The sequence below is a fragment of the Scyliorhinus canicula genome, chromosome 20 (genome assembly GCF_902713615.1).
Source record: "Scyliorhinus canicula chromosome 20, sScyCan1.1, whole genome shotgun sequence".
NCBI classification, from domain to species: domain Eukaryota; kingdom Metazoa; phylum Chordata; class Chondrichthyes; order Carcharhiniformes; family Scyliorhinidae; genus Scyliorhinus; species Scyliorhinus canicula.
In genome coordinates, this window is record NC_052165.1 from 49,972,695 (window position 1) to 49,991,044 (window position 18,350).

Below are 18,350 nucleotides of genomic sequence, written 5' to 3' on the forward strand. Positions count from 1 at the left end.
AAGATCGCCATCCCTCGATTCTTCGCATCGAGCCCCGAGTGAAACACCTGTCCTATCCAGCCTCACCTGATCCGCCACCTTAAGGTGCGTCTCCTGGAGCATAGCTACATCTGCTCCCAGCCCCCTCAAGTGTGCCAAGACCCGGTTCTCACTACTATTCTTAGGTAGTGAGAATTGTCACTACTTGGTCATTGGATAATGACAAATTCAGGTCTTAGTCCTCATTAAGACACACACCTTATTACATTAAACAGTGCTTTAATCATTTGCAAGTGCCTTAAGCAATAACAGCTCGCCACTGTGCCTGCATCCCTCATCACGGTAGGCACCTCACATTTGTAAATTGAGTACCTGGTCTTCTACCCATGATAAAGATACCCTCCTCCTCCTGAAAGTTTATCCCTCCTGGGCTACAGTTCCATTTTGCAAGCAGCCATTATGAAGAATGTGTGTTGGAGAGTTAGTTCACAAGGGGCATTAAGGCTAATTCTGGCATTCTGACCCAGGTGTTTACAAACACTACTTTCCAGTAGCATTAGCTGGATACTAATGATGTACGGAACCCCTGGCTATTTTTCACCTTCTGGCCCCAATAACAGCTAACTTAGCACAGGCCAGATAACCGGCAAACTTCCTGACATTTACTTATTGAGTCAGCAGAAGAACTGTCAATTAATCTTTATTTAACTTTGTAGTCAAGCTGAATATTCTGACCGTGAAGGAAGTCACTTAGTTCTGAAAACAAAAATCAGGAACACACAAATTTAAAAGTAGTTTTCTTCAATATTTGAATTTGTGAACTAGGATCAGTTTCATATAATATCATGAAATTGTGCAAGATCGGAAGGCAGCATTCTCAGTTGTTCAGTTGCCTAGATTTAATTCTGAATTTCCTTCATGGCTGTGTAAATTTTTCTAATGACCACATAAATATCATGAATCTTTACACTGTTCCCTGTGTTTGCTGTATCAATCTATTACAATTAAATAAATTGGATCTTCATCTTTTGAGCAATGTCATTGGCCTATAATAATGACAGGGTTCAGTAGTGCGAGTTATGGTACTGGACCAGCCAAAGCAGCAGTTCCGAGTTCAAATCTTTACTTGGTCAAGTTGTGAAACTTGATTCAATAAATATGGTAATATCCAAACTGGCAGACAAAAAGTAACCCAGAAATTGTGGGTTATCATTAAAAGCACTGGTTCACTAATAGTCTCAGATGCACATTACCTGATTGTGTACCAGAGCAAGCCATTCAGTTATTTAAAATAATCACTGTAGATATGAAACATCTTCTAAGGGTAACTAACAATAGATAATAAATGTATCTTTACCAGTGTCACCCATATCCAGAGAATTATTTTTTTTTAAAAACTGTATCATTTTCTAGGAATTGCATTCATAGTTGTAGCCTTGTGACTTTTCAGATGTTTGTGACACTTTTATACAATTTCATAGGGCAATAGTAATCACAGACCAGTTCTCAGTTTCATTTTGGAGTGATTGTAGTATTTATTAAGTATGTGATTAATTTGATAGTTTGACAGGGCTGTGAATGAATGCTGGCTGCTGCAGGCCATGGAAATGTCAAAAATGAGTGATATTCAGGAATAACGATGGGCGGGATTCTCCGAAATGGAGGCAGAGTGTTCGCGCCGTTGTTTCACGACGGCGCAAAATGAGCGCGGGCACTACTGATTCTGGCCCCCGCGCGCTGGAGCGGTTCACGCCGCCCCAGCCTCCCTTCCCGGCGCCAATTGGGAGTCGCGCCAACCCACGAATGCGCGGTGGACTTCCTCAACGCGCTGGCCCCGATGCAACATGGCGTGGGGGGTTCAGGGGCCGGTCACGTAACAAAATAGGGCTGGGGCTGGAGAGGTCAGCCCGCCGATTGGTGGGCCCTGATCGCGGGCCAGACCCCAACTCAATGATGGCAATTGTGTGGTGTGAAAAGGTTATTATGCTGGTTGCTCTTTTGATAATGGGAATTAAGGCACATTGATCCCACAGGTTTGGAGCATCACCCTACACTGTTGTAGTATTGCAAGAGTCCTTCCTGCTCGTTTCCTTTCATCCCATTTATTTAATTTTTTATTGTTTTGGACATTGGACCCATAATCATAGAACATAGAACAGTACAACACAGAACAGGCCCTTCGGCCCTTGATGTTGTGCCGAGCAATGATCACCCTACTCAAACCCACGTATCTACCCTATACCCGTAACCTAACAAACCCCCCTTAACCTTACTTTTTAGGACACTACGGGCAATTTATCCTGGCCAATCCACCTAACCCGCACATCTTTGGACTGTGGGAGGAAACCGGAGCACCCGGAGGAAACCCACGCACACACGGGGAGGACGTGCAGACTCCACACAGATAGTGACCCAGCCGGGAATCGAACCTGGGACCCTGGAGCTATGAAGCATTTATGCTAACCACCATGCTACCATGCTGCCCCTTGTGGGAGAAAACCGGAGCACCCGGAGGAAACCCACGCAGACACAGGGAGAACGTGCAGACTCCGCACAGATAGTGATCCAAGCCGGGAATCGAACCCGGCGGGTGCTGTGAAGCAACAGTGCTAACCACTGTGCTACCGTGCCTCCCATAATATAGAGCTGACTGTCAAACGCTGTGTATAAATGGTAACCAATCCAATATCGCCTGTATTCTTACCATCCAAAAATAACTCTAAAAATACAGGCTATTGTCAGAGTTGTGCATCTCCACTCCTTTGTGATATCCAAATTATGGTAAGCTGCTTTTCACTTTTCAGATCCCCACCCATGCAAAATATGATCAAGCTTCCCCACTCAGTGTTTCCCCAGAGTCCTCCACACTCAGAGTCTTAGCTGTGGCTCAATGGGTAGCACATTCCCTTGAGTTTGAAGATTGTGGTGTCAAGTCTCACTCCAGAGATGAGAATACAAACATATCAGCATAACTCGGTGCAACACTGAGGGAATCCTGCACTGTTGGAGATTACATCTTTCGGTTGGGATGTTAAACTGAGGCCCTATCAACCCTCACAAGTGGACAGAAGAGATCCCATGGCACTATTTTGAAGAGCAGGGGCTTTATCCTCGCTGTCTGGCCAATCAACATCATTAAAAGCAGATTATCTGGTCGTTATCACGTAGCTTGCCATGTGAAAATTAGCTGCTGCATGTCCTACATTATAACAGTGACTACCCTTCAAAAGTACTTCACTGGCTGTGAACTGTTTGGGGACATCCTGAGAACATCAAAGGTGATATATATATATATATATATATATATATAGATATATGCACACAAGCATTTCTTTCTTTCTCTCTCATGAAACAGAAGGGATGACACGACTGAACACAGAGACATAGGGAAACTTTGGGTTGTCACATTTTATTAATTTATGATACAGAGTTCTTCACTTGTGCACCGTTACCACAACTTTTAACCCTCCCCACTTTGTTCTAATTACATTGACTTGCGTCTTTGAAAATCACATTTGTTCAGTCTGTCAGTGCAATGGGACGGAATTAATGTGTTCTGACACTGCACATTCACACATTTTATTTTGCACTTTTTGCTCACAGTTTCACACTGGGATACATTAGGAATTATTCTATAAATGGACTTCTACCGGCTTTGGTATCAGCCTGTAGTTAAATAAATCATTAAATCCCCACTATCACGATGATTGAACATTGAATAGATGTAGAACTCTGGTAGATGTATTCTCTCCTCTCCTTTCCTTTGTAAGGGTGGGCAATGCAAGGCAGCTGTGACTGCCGTTACAAACCTGTGGTGTTTTTCAGTAGAAAAGGTCTGACCACTTCCAGCAAGTCCAACCTGGGATTGAGAGAACGACTTAGGTCCTCCAAGACCATGAAGACAAAGATGATGGAGGCAATGTTACTTTGCACCTTGACCTGGTGTTGACAAACATAAAGTGCAGTCATATTTCAAATCAATCAATCAAAAAAAAAAAGAACTACACATATATCCAAGCCCAGAATTCCACTCTACCTTGTGTGCAAGGAGTGTTTCCAAAATCTGAGACAGTAAACTTGCAATATGGAGCTGAGAAGATAAGAGGAAAAGTGTTGAAAATGAGATCAGCCACCACAGATATATCACTAGGCAATAAACAATCCTTTCCTCCTCCCTCAACAACCAGGAGTATTAGCCAACCTATCATTCTATCTGGTAGCAATCTTTTGGGCTAAAATGAACTAATACAACTGCAGTATTCCATGCAGTCACTTCACTCTGGGACAATTAAGTAGAAATCAGCATTATTACTATAAATACATTAATTAGTGAACTCTGAATAAGCTTTGTGATCTGGCATTGCCAGCTCCACAGTGCTGCATTATATCAGTGTGGCCTCGACTCCCTTAACTAAGGAATGTTAGTGTGCTACTACCTCTCCCAAAGAACCAGTCTTCATCTTGGCTTCGCTGAAGAGCTTTTCTATTTCAGATTTAAACAGTTGAATATCCCGGCATTCACTGGTTCTGGCCTGGGTCAGTACTAATTCTGCAACCTGATCACCCTGAAAAGAATAAAACACAGAATTACACATTCTGAAGTTGAAATCTAGATGAATTTGGTAACCCTGCATGCAATTTGAGCACCCCACCCCCAACACATTGCCTCTCCAACCAAAAGCCCAGCTTTGGAGAACGAAGAAATCAGAAGCATGGCCAAGAACCAAATGAACAGGAAAGCAAATTTGGATTGAATGACTCGAAGAGAAATGATCAGTACTGAACGATCACCATGCGTTACAAAGTCAATTATGCAAGCAAAACTGTAAAATATTTAATACTGGAATTAAATTACTCCATATTTACGTTGCTGAATGATGCTAAATCCATACCAGCAAATTGCACTACCTTTGACAAAATCAGTTAATCTCAGCAACAAGAAGCTTTTAACTTTGACTGGGCCAAGAGAAAGGCCAGTGTGAGGCCCACAGTGCCACGCAGAGGAGAATACCTGTCATCTCTTCCTGTACTGCCACTCCGGCAAGCAAAAGGCAGATGGATTTACCCGTTCCTGCTCCCACTATCACATATTGCTTAAATTAAAGCTAGCAATTCTGGCGCAGCTTGTTACCCCACAAAGATGTGTCTCATGATTTGATGTCCAAATATTACAATTTTGTGTCAAGTGCAGAAGGAAACGGTGAAAATTCCAATTTCCAAGTGGACCAAAGTGATAAATTGTTTGCCTTACTTAAACGTAAACAGCAATTCCACAACTTGAAATCCTCAGCTAGATTAAACACTGTGATAAAAAGAACAACAAGCCATGTGGCCTACATTGTCAGATAGTATGTAGCACTTCCCCTGCCTGGTCTTTTGATGGGGTGGTGCACAGAGTGGGACCCAAATTCACAGATTCATACCTGCCCTTCAATTACAGCAGTGAAGATAGCCTTGAAATGATGCAAGTCAGATGGCTGGAGCTCAGTAGCAATGCCAGCATTCAGAAGAAGAAGTTTCAATGGACATGGAGATGGATTCACATTAACAATGAGTGTATCACATAAATCTACAATGGTTGTCCTGTCATCATTTTGTAAGTTGAACTGATCAGTCCCCTGGATGAGGATATTTCCAGGGTGAAGGTCTCCATGAATAAAACTATCCACAAATACCTAAGGAAAGACAAAGAGATCAAAAGACAAATAGGTTAATCGGGGACAATGTCACAATAACACTGAAAATGAAGGGTTCGTTTTGAGAATCATTAACTTGGTATACTTTGGGAAAATATTTCTAATGCAATTTGAGTTGATACAATGTTCCTTCCATCAGTAGGCTCTCTCCTGTTGACTGAAGCCACCTTTCATGCTGCTATATATATTGTGGCACAACACTAGGGGGAAGCACTTCCTGCACACGAGCTGGTGCAGTGTCAATGCCTGTGACTGTTTAAAGTGAGGAATGCCTTTAAATGCAGCTTGGCTTTGTCAGTGAACATATTTTTGCAAGCTGCTGTCTTGTAACTGTCTCCTTTACAACAAAATTAGTTAGTGGCAAAAATTGTAACTGGTCAGACAGCAACCGTTTTGTCCATGCAAACAGTTCTGAACAGATATTCAAATAGTGAACAAAAGATTACCAGGCTGTAACAGCTCGCTATTTTTTCCCCAGCAGCCAATTAGTGCTCTCAAAGCTGGACTCTCACCAATGGTAACATTCAATTAAAAACAATTAAGAGAAAAAAAATATGTCTCGATAAAGACCAGGATAAACAGTCCCATCATTTACCAACTAAACTAGCCAGGCTGTGAGCTGGCCCCGGTGCGGCGTGGAGCTGGCCCCACTGCGGTGTCGAGCTGGCCCCACTGCGGTGTCGAGCTGGCCCCGCTGCGGTGTCGAGCTGGCCCCGCTGCGGTGTCGAGCTGGCCCCGGTGCGGCGTGGAGCTGGTCCCGAGCTGGCCCCGGTGCGGTGTCGAGCTGGCCCCGCTGCGGTGTCGAGCTGGCCCCACTGCGGTGTCGAGCTGGCCCCGCTGCGGTGTCGAGCTGGCCCCGGTGCGGCGTGGAGCTGGTCCCGAGCTGGCCCCGGTGCGGTGTCGAGCTGGCCCCAAGCTGGTCCTGCTGCGGTGTCGAGCTGGCCCCAAGCTGGTCCTGCTGCGGTGTCGAGCTGGCCCCGCTGCGACGTTGAGCTGGCCCCGAGCTGGCCCCGCTGCGACGTTGAGCTGGCCCCGCTGCGGTGTCGAGCTGGCCCCGAGCTGGCCCCGCTGCGACGTCGAGCTGGCCCCGAGCTGGCCCCCCTGCGACGTCGAGCTGGCCCCGAGCTGGTCCCACTGCGACGTCGAGCTGGCCCCGAGCTGGCCCCGAGCTGGCCCCACTGCGGCGTCGAGCTGGCCCCGAGCTGGCCCCGAGCTGGCCCCACTGCGGCGTCGAGCTGGCCCCGAGCTGGCCCCGAGCTGGCCCCACTGCGGCGTCGAGCTGGCCCCGAGCTGGCCCCACTGCGGCGTCGAGCTGGCCCCGAGCTGGCCCCACTGCGACGTCGAGCTGGCCCCGAGCTGGCCCCACTGCGGTGTCGAGCTGGCCCCGAGCTGGCCCCGAGCTGGCCCCACTGCGGTGTCGAGCTGGCCCCACTGCGGTGTCGAGCTGGCCCCGAGCTGGCCCCACTGCGGTGTCGAGCTGGTCCCCCTGCGACGTCGAGCTGGCCCCGAGCTGGCCCCACTGCGACGTCGAGCTGGCCCCGAGCTGGCCCCACTGCGGCGTCGAGCTGGCCCCGAGCTGGCCCCACTGCGGCGTCGAGCTGGCCCCGAGCTGGCCCCACTGCGGCGTCGAGCTGGTCCCGCTGCGGTGTCGAGCTGGCCCCGAGCTGGCCCCACTGCGGCGTCGAGCTGGCCCCACTGCGACGTCGAGCTGGCCCCGAGCTGGCCCCACTGCGACGTCGAGCTGGCCCCGAGCTGGCCCCACTGCGACGTCGAGCTGGCCCCGAGCTGGCCCCACTGCGACGTCGAGCTGGCCCCGAGCTGGCCCCACTGCGGCGTCGAGCTGGCCCCGAGCTGGCCCCACTGCGGCGTCGAGCTGGCCCCGAGCTGGCCCCACTGCGACGTCGAGCTGGCCCCGAGCTGGCCCCACTGCGGTGTCGAGCTGGCCCCGAGCTGGCCCCGAGCTGGCCCCACTGCGGTGTCGAGCTGGCCCCACTGCGGTGTCGAGCTGGCCCCGAGCTGGCCCCACTGCGGTGTCGAGCTGGTCCCCCTGCGACGTCGAGCTGGCCCCGAGCTGGCCCCACTGCGACGTCGAGCTGGCCCCGAGCTGGCCCCACTGCGGCGTCGAGCTGGCCCCGAGCTGGCCCCACTGCGGCGTCGAGCTGGCCCCGAGCTGGCCCCACTGCGGCGTCGAGCTGGTCCCGCTGCGGTGTCGAGCTGGCCCCGAGCTGGCCCCACTGCGGCGTCGAGCTGGCCCCACTGCGACGTCGAGCTGGCCCCGAGCTGGCCCCACTGCGACGTCGAGCTGGCCCCGAGCTGGCCCCACTGCGACGTCGAGCTGGCCCCGAGCTGGCCCCACTGCGACGTCGAGCTGGCCCCGAGCTGGTCCCGCTGCGGTGTCGAGCTGGCCCCGAGCTGGTCCCGCTGCGGTGTCGAGCTGGCCCCGAGCTGGTCCCGCTGCGGTGTCGAGCTGGCCCCGAGCTGGTCCCCCTGCGGCATCGAGCTGGCCCCGAGCTGGTCCCGCTGCGGTGTCGAGCTGGCCCCGAGCTGGTCCCCCTGCGGCATCGAGCTGGCCCCGAGCTGGTCCCGCTGCGGTGTCGAGCTGGCCCCGAGCTGGCCCCACTGCGACGTCGAGCTGGCCCCGAGCTGGCCCCACTGCGGCGTCGAGCTGGCCCCGAGCTGGCCCCACTGCGGCGTCGAGCTGGCCCCACTGCGGCCCCGAGCTGGCCCCGAGCTGGTCCCGCTGCGGTGTCGAGCTGGCCCCGAGCTGGTCCCGCTGCAGAATCGAGCTGGCCCCGAGCTGGCCCCACTGCGACGTCGAGCTGGCCCCGAGCTGGCCCCACTGCGACGTCGAGCTGGCCCCACTGCGACGTCGAGCTGGCCCCGAGCTGGCCCCACTGCGACGTCGAGCTGGCCCCACTGCGGTGTCGAGCTGGCCCCGAGCTGGCCCCACTGCGGCGTGGAGCTGGTCCCACTGCGGCCCCGAGCTGGCCCCGAGCTGGTCCCCCTGCGACGTCGAGCTGGCCCCGCTACTTCCTTCACCTCGGATTCCAAATCATTTCCTGATCCTTCCCATGCTTTTCCTAAACCTATACTCTTTCTTTATCTACCTTACCCTCCCTCAACCCCAATTTATCTGTGCGTATTCCCACCCAATCTCCTCACTCATCCCCATGCTTCATCACCCCAGTCCCCTCCTCATACTCATCACCCCACACCTGCATCTCTCCACCCATTCCTATTCCTCCTCTCTCTTCATTTTGCTCACTCCCTTCTTTTTCTTACTTTCCTACCCCACTTCGCCCATCCTCTTCACCTACCTCTCATTCCAATTATTCCCTTATTTGCCAAGTCTGTATGTCCAGAATAAATGCATTAGGCTTTGAATTCCCATGTCCAATACCACAAGGGATTGCCCAGCTTTAATAAAATGGAATTTGACTTTTTATTGTAAGTCAGTGGCCCAGGCGTTATCCCCAACACCATAAGCATCTCTCTTTGCATCAAATCTTTGCCTTACCATGAGCAACACGGTCTATCACAATCAGTGAGCAGCGTAGTGGCGGTAATATCTGCTGCTCTTAGTTGCTCCAGATGATGGTGCTATAACCTCCAAAAAGCAAGGTTATAAGGTCAGGTAAACTATCTAAACTAGGGCTGTGGGAGGGAATGAAGCAGTTTTAGGGAAGGTCGGCAAAGAAAGAGTGCACTGACGGAATGCATGGGAAGCAACGGGGAAATGATGTGGAATAACAGTTCAAGGAAGTGTCTGTTATTTTTACTTGAATTGCTCCCTCAGACTGGCACAACAAACACACAAAGAAACATATCTGCCGGAATTCTCCGGTCCTCAGGATTCACTTTTCCCGCTGGCAGTGCGGGATCGTGGCGGCGTGGGGTGGGGGACCAGAGAATCCCGCCCATTGTTTCCTCCGATTAGCCGTGAACAACACTAAGGAAGAGAAACAGCAGGTATATATACACATTACACATATTATACACTTACATACAAATGGATAAACACATTTTGTACGCTCTCTCACATGAGCCAAATGGACTAAAAAGTTTCCAGCTGAACTCCAGTCTATACTAGGGTTCTGGTGGATGGAAATGCCTCAATTGGCCTCAATGTCCCTGAGCGAGGGAAAACGTGAGGATCAATCAAGGTGATCCTTCCTGGACAATGCTTGCATATAAATGTCAGGCATAGCTAAGTGCTAGTTTTGGAATGCCCCAGTGAAATAATCTGCCAACACTCACCGTCCAGACACATACCCTAAAATTGGGAAGGTACTCAGCATGAGTCAGAGTAAAATGTTTAATTGGTTACCAGCAATTGAGTTGTGGATGTAATTCCCAGCACAACCCTGTTTTCTCATATGGAATTGTAATTGCCATCTGGTTCAATCAACAAGTTTTTCCCATATTCTCCCATCCACCTTTTACATAATGTGGACCACCACATTAAATGCTTTGTTGACCCTCCCCTTCACGTGTCTTCCCATGACCATTTGTCCCCAAGTTACCATCTTCAGCAGCATTTCCATCCCGGCTCTTGCCAACCTCTGTTTCAATGTGTTGGGTACATCCTTTGTCAAGTACATGGAGATGGGTTCACTCTCCTAAAACACAATGGACACAGAAGGATTAAGAATAGTGTGACCTTTCACGATAGCATCTAATGAGTATTTTATTCAATATTGAATGTTCTGAGTTTTGTGTCCAGACTCTAGAATATTGATTTATCAGCCAAAGAATGTTGTTTTGTCGGAGACACTGAGCTAAAGTTATTACCATATAAAGCTTACACATATAGATTGTAATAAATATAGATTGATGTGAGGTGGCTGAGAATACATACTTCAAGGACGCTTCTGCTCTATTCTTTGGAGGCTGGCTTACACACCACAGTTAACTATACATTGGGCAATGCGTAAGATCACAAGACAGCAAGAATTAAAAAATGTAATTCACCTCATTTAGTTTGTCTTTTCATTTAGGTGAGGGATTGCCTCATACCATGGAGCACATAAGAGTTTAAATCAATGCACATATTAATTTGCATATATATATTTTAAGTTTTTGACAGATTTAGGATCCTCCAAATTACCAGGCCTTTGAGGAGATTTCAAGGGCTTGAGAGCTACAGGTTTGGATACCATTGATTTAGGTCCATAACAGTGAACCCTTTCAGACTATTTTAATCTAGTGGGGCAGCACGGTGGCACAGTGGGTTGCACTGTTGCTTCACAGCTGCAGGGTCCCAGGTTCAATACCCAGCTTGGGTCACTGTCTATGCGAAGTCTGCACCTTCTCTCTGTATCTGCGTGGGTTTCCTCCGGGTGCTCCGGTTTCCTCCCACAAATCCCGAAAGACGTGCTGTTAGGTAATTTGGACATTCTAAATTCTCCCTCTGTGTACCGGAATGTGGCGACTAGGGGCTTTTCACAGTAACTTCATTGCAGTGATAATTTAAGCCTATTTGTGACAATAAAGATTATTATTATGGTTAGTGCTTAGTCCAAAGCCCAGGTGCATCTACTCTCTTTTTGAAAGCTGAGTCCACATTCATTATACTAACTGGCATTCTGCTTGTTTCACAGGTAAACTGTATGTGAAGTACTTACTGCCATATACTTCTCTTTTGGTTCAACACAAAACACTTGGGACCAAAATCCCATCATTTCTGTGAAAATTTTAACTGCCTGGATCATGTTTCTTTTCCTTATTCCAATGAGAAATTGCTGTCCGTGGACCCATTTTCGTACTATGCATGAATGACCAACAGGTCCATATTACATAGATTGATATTTAAACTTGAAAAGAAAGAATCTGAACACAAAAGGGGTAATTTTGCAACTTTACTGTACATGCGGCAATCTGCGATTCTCCCACACATTATAAGCAGCTCCAATCTTCATTCCATCAAAAACAATGGAGTGATTATCACGGTGAGGAGATGTTCTATCATGACGAGTCGTCCATTCCTTCAGGTTACCGCCCGTGCAGTGAAGATGAAAACTTATCATATATTCTCTATCCTTCTGCATTTTGTGTTCAGTAAGTTTTGCAACATTTTCCTTAACCCATCCCAAACCCTACCTCACACTTCCATTGCTGCCTCAGGTGCATTCCATCTATGCATTAGGCAATATTTATCTTCATTGTTCCAGTTTCTTACTGGCCTGCATGTATTGACACAAATGCATCCACCTCCATATCACTTAGTTGGCTGGGAATATTACGGATGTAGTCCATTCTAAAGGCTGTTAAGAGATAATTATTTAGAAACTCTGCTCTGCAATTAAGCTCACCAGTCTTATCAATGAGGCAAAGAATCAATATTTTCCAGCAGCATGTGCTAGGATTTATAATTTCTCTTTTTTTCAGAATGTATTAAATATAGGCGCCATCACTATTAGGGCCTCTTAAGTATAGTCATTTCACTTAAGTTATGATAGTTCAACAAAATTGGATTTCTTTATTTTGGAGAACAGATTATTAAGAGGCCGTTTTAAACTTACCAGTCCTGTAATTGATTTTGCTTCTGTGTAAAATTATATCTTACACTATCCCTTGAAACTTGTGAAGACCTGCTTGCAAAGTTGAGAATCGTCAGGTAAGACTAGAATACCTTTTTTGTCTACACATACCTCTACGTCTTTTAATAATTTTCCTAACCACATATTTTTAAAACGTTATTAAGACACGGATATTTATTTAGTACTTATCATTTCCAATAATCTCAAAGGACTTTTGCATAAGTAATTTATTTTGGAGTACAGTCACTATATTATGCTGGGACGAAAGGGAAAATGCTGGAAAATCTCAGCAAGTCTAGCAGCATCTGTAGGGAGAGAAAAGAGCTAATGTTCCGAGTCCGATATTATGCTGGGTGTTACTTGACACATGATCAGTATCAGTACAACTGTTCTGCTGGAGGAAGAATTCTTCCAACCTCCAGCTACCTTCAAGAGTTAGTTTTGTACTTGTGCTGTAGTCCTGAAATTGTAAATTAGTTACCATTCACGATTGTGAACTGCAGTAGTTTTGGAACTGGTTAAACAGATTGCATAGTATTGCATAGTATATTCCTGCACTACATGTGTCACAGGTACGGAATTAATTGTTATATTTCCTTGATTGAGTTATCCTCAGCACAATAGGATCAACTCCCTCTTTTCCTGTGGTTAAATTCTCATCTTCATCTCTTTTAACGTCTGGAATTAAGAACTCAGTGAAAACCACCAATTTCCAGCCGCGTTTGCCCGGAGAATCCTGCCCAAGGTCAATGGACTTTTCTATTGTCGGCATCTCACCTGTGGTGTTTTTTGTGGCGGGCAGGGTTGGAGAATGTAGCCCCATGTTTTACTGCTCTGGCAGTGCACATATTTAAAAAAAAAAATACCTCAAAGGTTTCAACCAGAATTGTTCTTGTGACAAATGGCCTGAGAGGTATTGGAAACTTGACAGATTCCACATCTTGAAAATTCTCTCGGAACCTCTCCATATTCTTTGCCTCGTATCTCAGGTCAATCTGTGGGGTAATGCCAGGAAACAGTGATTAGTTTAGATAAATACACTTTGAGGTGTGCTATTAGAAAGAAGTAATTTCTCACTAATTCTGTTTGAGTAAATCCCGAGTCAAACAAATACTTACGAACCTGAGAAAAATCATAAGGATCTCAGAGAGGAAGATTTTACATTTAATTAAAGGGAAATAACATTGGGATATATATCAAAAACAAGTAATCCTGCCACTGTTACTTTGGGATTTTGTTTTCTAATTGCAGATGTTCCAACAACTATCACAAACTGCAGACAATCACAAAGTAGCACGGCATTTGCAAAAGGAACAGGCAAAACTCAACAACTGAAGTTCCAGCCAAGTACTTCAAGTGCTTCAGATTGAGTAGGCTCTCAGAGACCCACGTTTGGGTCTCTCCTAAGAATAAAAAGACTATACAGTTAACTATGATTAAAATAAGCATTTTATTGAGAATTATTTCTGATTTTATTATTAGGGTTCGATGGTTATACATGTTACTTTTCCAGTTGGGGAAGGAATGCAAGATGGCAGTTCAAACCAAGTTTGCTAAATGTTTGTATGATCTGATTGGTCACTACCAGTAACTTGCCACTTTAGCTTTGGCATTTATTGTTATTGACCAATTTGGGATTGTGAAATTGTCAAAAAATATGTAAATGTTTTCATTGCTCAGTTTTCTGCTGCTTAATTCTTCATTTTGGTGATTTGATGCATCAGGAGCTGGTTTAGTACACTGGGCTAAATAGCTGGCTTTTAAAGCAGACCTATGCAGGCCAGCAGCACGGTTCAATTCCCGTACCAGCCTCCCCGAACAGGGGCTGGAATGTGGTGACTAGGGGCTTTTCACAGTATCTTCATTTGAAGCCTACTTGTGACAATAAGCAATTTTCATTTCATTTCATCAATGTTTAGTCAATGCTATATGTTATTATTTAACTTTCATGCTCGCAACTACTAATTTCACCCATCTGATGTACACTGATTTGTAACACTTTTAGCCATATGGCATTTAGAAATGTCACGTGATAGATACATATATTTCCCTGAAAGGTTTTTGAAGAGCACTTGAGTTGCAAGTGGAATGGAAAAGAATATCCCTATTAACTTGCTCTCCTGCTTCCTCCTCGCAGATTTGAGAGAGATCATGGTCAGAACCTGATGGAGTTAATTTGTGCCCTCACCAGTCGTGTCATGAGCCTTTCAAACTCTCCCACTACTTCAGTCAAGTGCAGCCACTTAAGACCCGGCAGAAGATCGAGAACCCAGCTTGCTGCTTTCATCAGCAGCAGATCCATATTGACTCGATGTGCTATCCCAGGATGCAACACCTACAAAAAGAAACAATTGTGAACCTCTGGGTTATAGAAGGGCTCCACACACTGCCTTGCTCTGTAGCCTGATATTATAAACAACCCAAACATTCCGGGATGAAATGATCTCTTTCTGAGAACTGTAAACTATCCCAAAAAGATCATTTGGATCAGTTTGGAGAACTCAGCCAAGATTACAGAAATGCCAAAAGTTCTCCATTAACTGACACTGAAATTTAGTCCAACTCAATGATGGCAATTGTGTGGCGTGAAAAGGTTATTATGCTGGTGGCTCTTTTGATAATGGGAATTAAGGCACATTGATCCTACAGGTTTGGAGCATCACCCTACACTGTTGCAGTATTGCAAGAGTCCTTCCTGCTCGTTTCCTTTCATCCCATTTATTTAATTTTTTATTGTTTTGGCCATTGGACCCATAATCATAGAACATAGAACAGTACAACACAGAACAGGCCCTTCGGCCCTTGATGTTGTGCCGAGCAATGATCACCCTACTCAAACCCACGTATCCACCCTATACCCGTAATCTAACAAACCCCCCTTAACCTTACTTTTTAGGACACTACGAGCAATTTAGCATGGCCAATCCACCTAACCCCCACATCTTTGGACTGTGGGAGGAAACCGGAGCACCCGGAGGAAACCCACGCACACACAGGGAGGACGTGCAGACTCCGCACAGACAGACAGTGACCCAGCCGGGAATCGAACCTGGGACCCTGGAGCTGTGAAGCATTTATGCTAACCACCATGCTACCCTGCTGCCCCAGGGTGTGCCTTCAAGCAGAAGGTTCAAAGTTGAAACTGCCTGCTTGCCAAGACACGGTGTTCCCAGGCTTTGTATTTTGGAAAGGAGAAGCCAAACTCTTCGGCACAGAGTGGATCATAGGAACCAGGTTTGGAGGGCGTCGGTTCAATTGGTTAACTGGAGGGTTGGCCAGGGACAGTGTTTTGCCTGACAACAGTCAATGATAGGTTCTCTCAGAAAGCATCACTGTGGAACCAAGCAGAAGAGTTTAGACCTTGGAAGTGAAAGCAAGTCTCTTCTCTCTCTTGCTTGCTGGAGTGAAAGAACTGCTCAGAAATGAGTACCTGGCACATCCTTTGCTGTAAACCTGAAATAATGCTGAGTCTGCAGAGAAATTAGAGAACCTTGCTGGAGACTATCTTAAGCCGAGAAGGAAGTACCAACAAAACAATCGCCTGAACTTCAGACACATTGACTGGAAGTGATCCCAGTCCATATCCTTATTCTTTTATTAAAATTTTCTTTCCCTTTCCACCACCCTTTCCACTCTGTTGTTTGTCTGTGTATATATAGAGATTGGGCAGGTTGGAAAGGGGGGCGGGGGGGGGGGGGGGGGAGAGAAGAGATTGGAAATTTATAGCAGATATCAGTTATATTTTCTGACTGTTTAATTTTAATACTATACATAATAAAAAATTACTTGTGTTACAGTTACAAACCTGGTGACTGGAGTTTATTGGGCTCAACCAAGGACCTTGGGTATTTTAACTAAAATCTAATTTCACCTACGTTGTGACTCCGGGTAAAGTGGGGCTGGGATTGACCGCGCCCTAGCCAAGGGTGTTGTGACAGTACCCAATCTGAGATCTGCTTGTTTTTTTTTAGGAGTTTTATTTTATATCTAATAATGTGATGCAGGCATTGTGGGCAAAAATGTGAAACCTTTTCTTTCCATGAACTTCCCTCTACTCAATTACAAAATGCAAATGTAATTTAGACCACACAGGTTGTACTCTGTAGGAATGATAATACCTTGATAACCACTGGAATGAGAGAGTGCTGCTCTGCTGTTGATTCAGGGTGAAGGGTTGCCATTCCATCCTCCAGTTCTGGTATTCCAATGAGCGCCTCAGCAGTTTCAGATCCATTTTTGGGATCATGATGGCCAACTTCATTGATCTGATCCAGAAAATCATTCTGTTTTTCACCAAACACATGATGAAATATCCCTCGAAGCCCAAACACCTCCCAGGCTTCAAATTGGTCCTCTTTTTCAAAGCTTTCTGCAAGTTTCTGAAATTCAGAATTATTGATGCTCTTTGGATCACTGGAAGCTCTATAGACCTGAGCAATGCAACCCGATCTGATGGGTTCCTTATTTTCAAACTGAAATATGTTCTTCCAGCCTTCCCCAAAGGCCCTCTTCATACTATACTCAGTGTAGTTCCATGGGTGTGGCGTGACGTGAACATGAAGTCTGGACAGCTTATCACAGAATTCTGCTGAGAAGAGGTCTCTTCTAGTGCTGAACCACTGGCCCAGTTTAATGAAAGTAGGGCCTGCAGCCTCTATAGATTTCAATAGCAGATCACACCAGAACAAAGCCAAACCGGAGGATGTAAAACAAACTGGATACAGCAGCAACAAAGGTCCAAACCTTAGCAGCAGGATCACAGCTCGGATAGACACATGGACAGTGAAGTGGAGCTTCCAGAACAGATCTTTCAAAAATGAGCACGTAACCCTTGAATTTGGCCGGTTTAGCACTTTTGCCTCCACAGTGACCATCTTCTGGGAGTTTGCAACTGATGAAGCTCCGAGACCTAGACCAGCAAGAGTAAGCTTGGGTAAATTCTTCAACTTGAAAGATGCTTTCAATGCAGGACTGCCTGATATCAAGACAGTGGCTCTCAACATGGGTCTGAATATTGCTGGAGATATTCTACAACTAAAGAGAAAGGCAGCCATCCTATAAGAACTATGTAGCCCAACAAGATTTATATTGAGGTTACAAAAACAAAAAATACTGGACAATCTCAGCAGGACTGACAGCATATGTGTAGGGAGAAGAAAGCTAACATTTCTTGTCTGGATGACTCTTTGTCAAAGCTGATTCAGATCGGTTCCAGATTCCAGCATCCGCAGTAAGTTGCTTTTATACTGAGGCCAGGTAGTCAACACGCACTATTTGTTGTTCCTGATTTGCATCTGGTCCAATGTAGCTCTGCAAATTGGCATTTTATCAGCAACAGCGTTTAAAAACACCAAACTGCCGTCTCATCTCTTCCAACAGCCAATCTATTCAATCCCAAGAGATATTGAAGAAGATTCACCGGGTAATATTCCGCCTGAATGAATCAAGCAACGAAGCTGCTCTGGGATAAACCGCAGGGAACGATTCAACAAGGCCTGTGTGTTATCAGCAGCTCGCCTCTCATTATGGCCAACCCTCTCTCTCTCTCTCTCTCAGGCTGGCTGTTCCAGCCTCAATGCACGGCTCCTCTCTCTCTGCTCCTTCCTCACTGCCACCCCGAACAAGAACCTCCTCCTGACTGCTTTTCCCGAGCCTCCCCAGAGACCCCGCCCCCACACAAACAATTACCTCATGCCCAGAGTAAGACGCTGCGCACGCGCACGCAAACAAACCTGCCTTACCTCCTATTGGTCCCAGTGCCCAGACCCCGCCCCATGCCCGCCCTGCTGGTCCCAGGTCCCGCCCCATTGGTCCCAGATCCCGACCCCGCCCCGCCCTGTTGGTTCCAGATCCCGTCCCCTGCCCTGCCCCGCCCCGTTGGCCCCAGACCCTGCCTCCCGCCCCGCCCTGTTGGTCCCAGATACCGCTCCATGGGTTCCAGACCCCGCCCTCTGCCCCGCCCCATTCCCCGCCCCATTGGTTACAGACCCCGCCCCCTTCCCCGCCCCATTGGTCACAGACCACGCCCCCTTGGTCACAGACCTCGCCCCTGCCCCGCCCCCTTGGTTACAGACCCCGCCCCCTGCCCCGCCCTATTGGTTCCCGACCCCGCTCCCTACCCCGCCCCATTGGTCAC

The 18,350-nt window shown here is 47.2% G+C and overlaps 1 protein-coding gene across 1 annotated transcript; it reads right to left on the minus strand.

The window, feature by feature from the left end:
- Positions 1–3,361: 3,361 nt before the first annotated feature.
- adck2 (aarF domain containing kinase 2) lies at positions 3,362–17,872 on the minus strand. Its single transcript, XM_038780262.1, has 8 exons — positions 16,333–17,872; positions 14,403–14,549; positions 13,081–13,209; positions 10,199–10,294; positions 5,403–5,654; positions 4,416–4,544; positions 4,016–4,069; positions 3,362–3,918 (listed from the first exon to the last, which is right to left on the minus strand). Exons 1-8 carry the CDS (start codon positions 17,353–17,355, stop codon positions 3,781–3,783), a joined length of 1,968 nt encoding a protein of 655 aa, XP_038636190.1. The 5' UTR covers positions 17,356–17,872; the 3' UTR covers positions 3,362–3,780.
- Between the last annotated feature and the right edge of the window lie 478 nt (positions 17,873–18,350).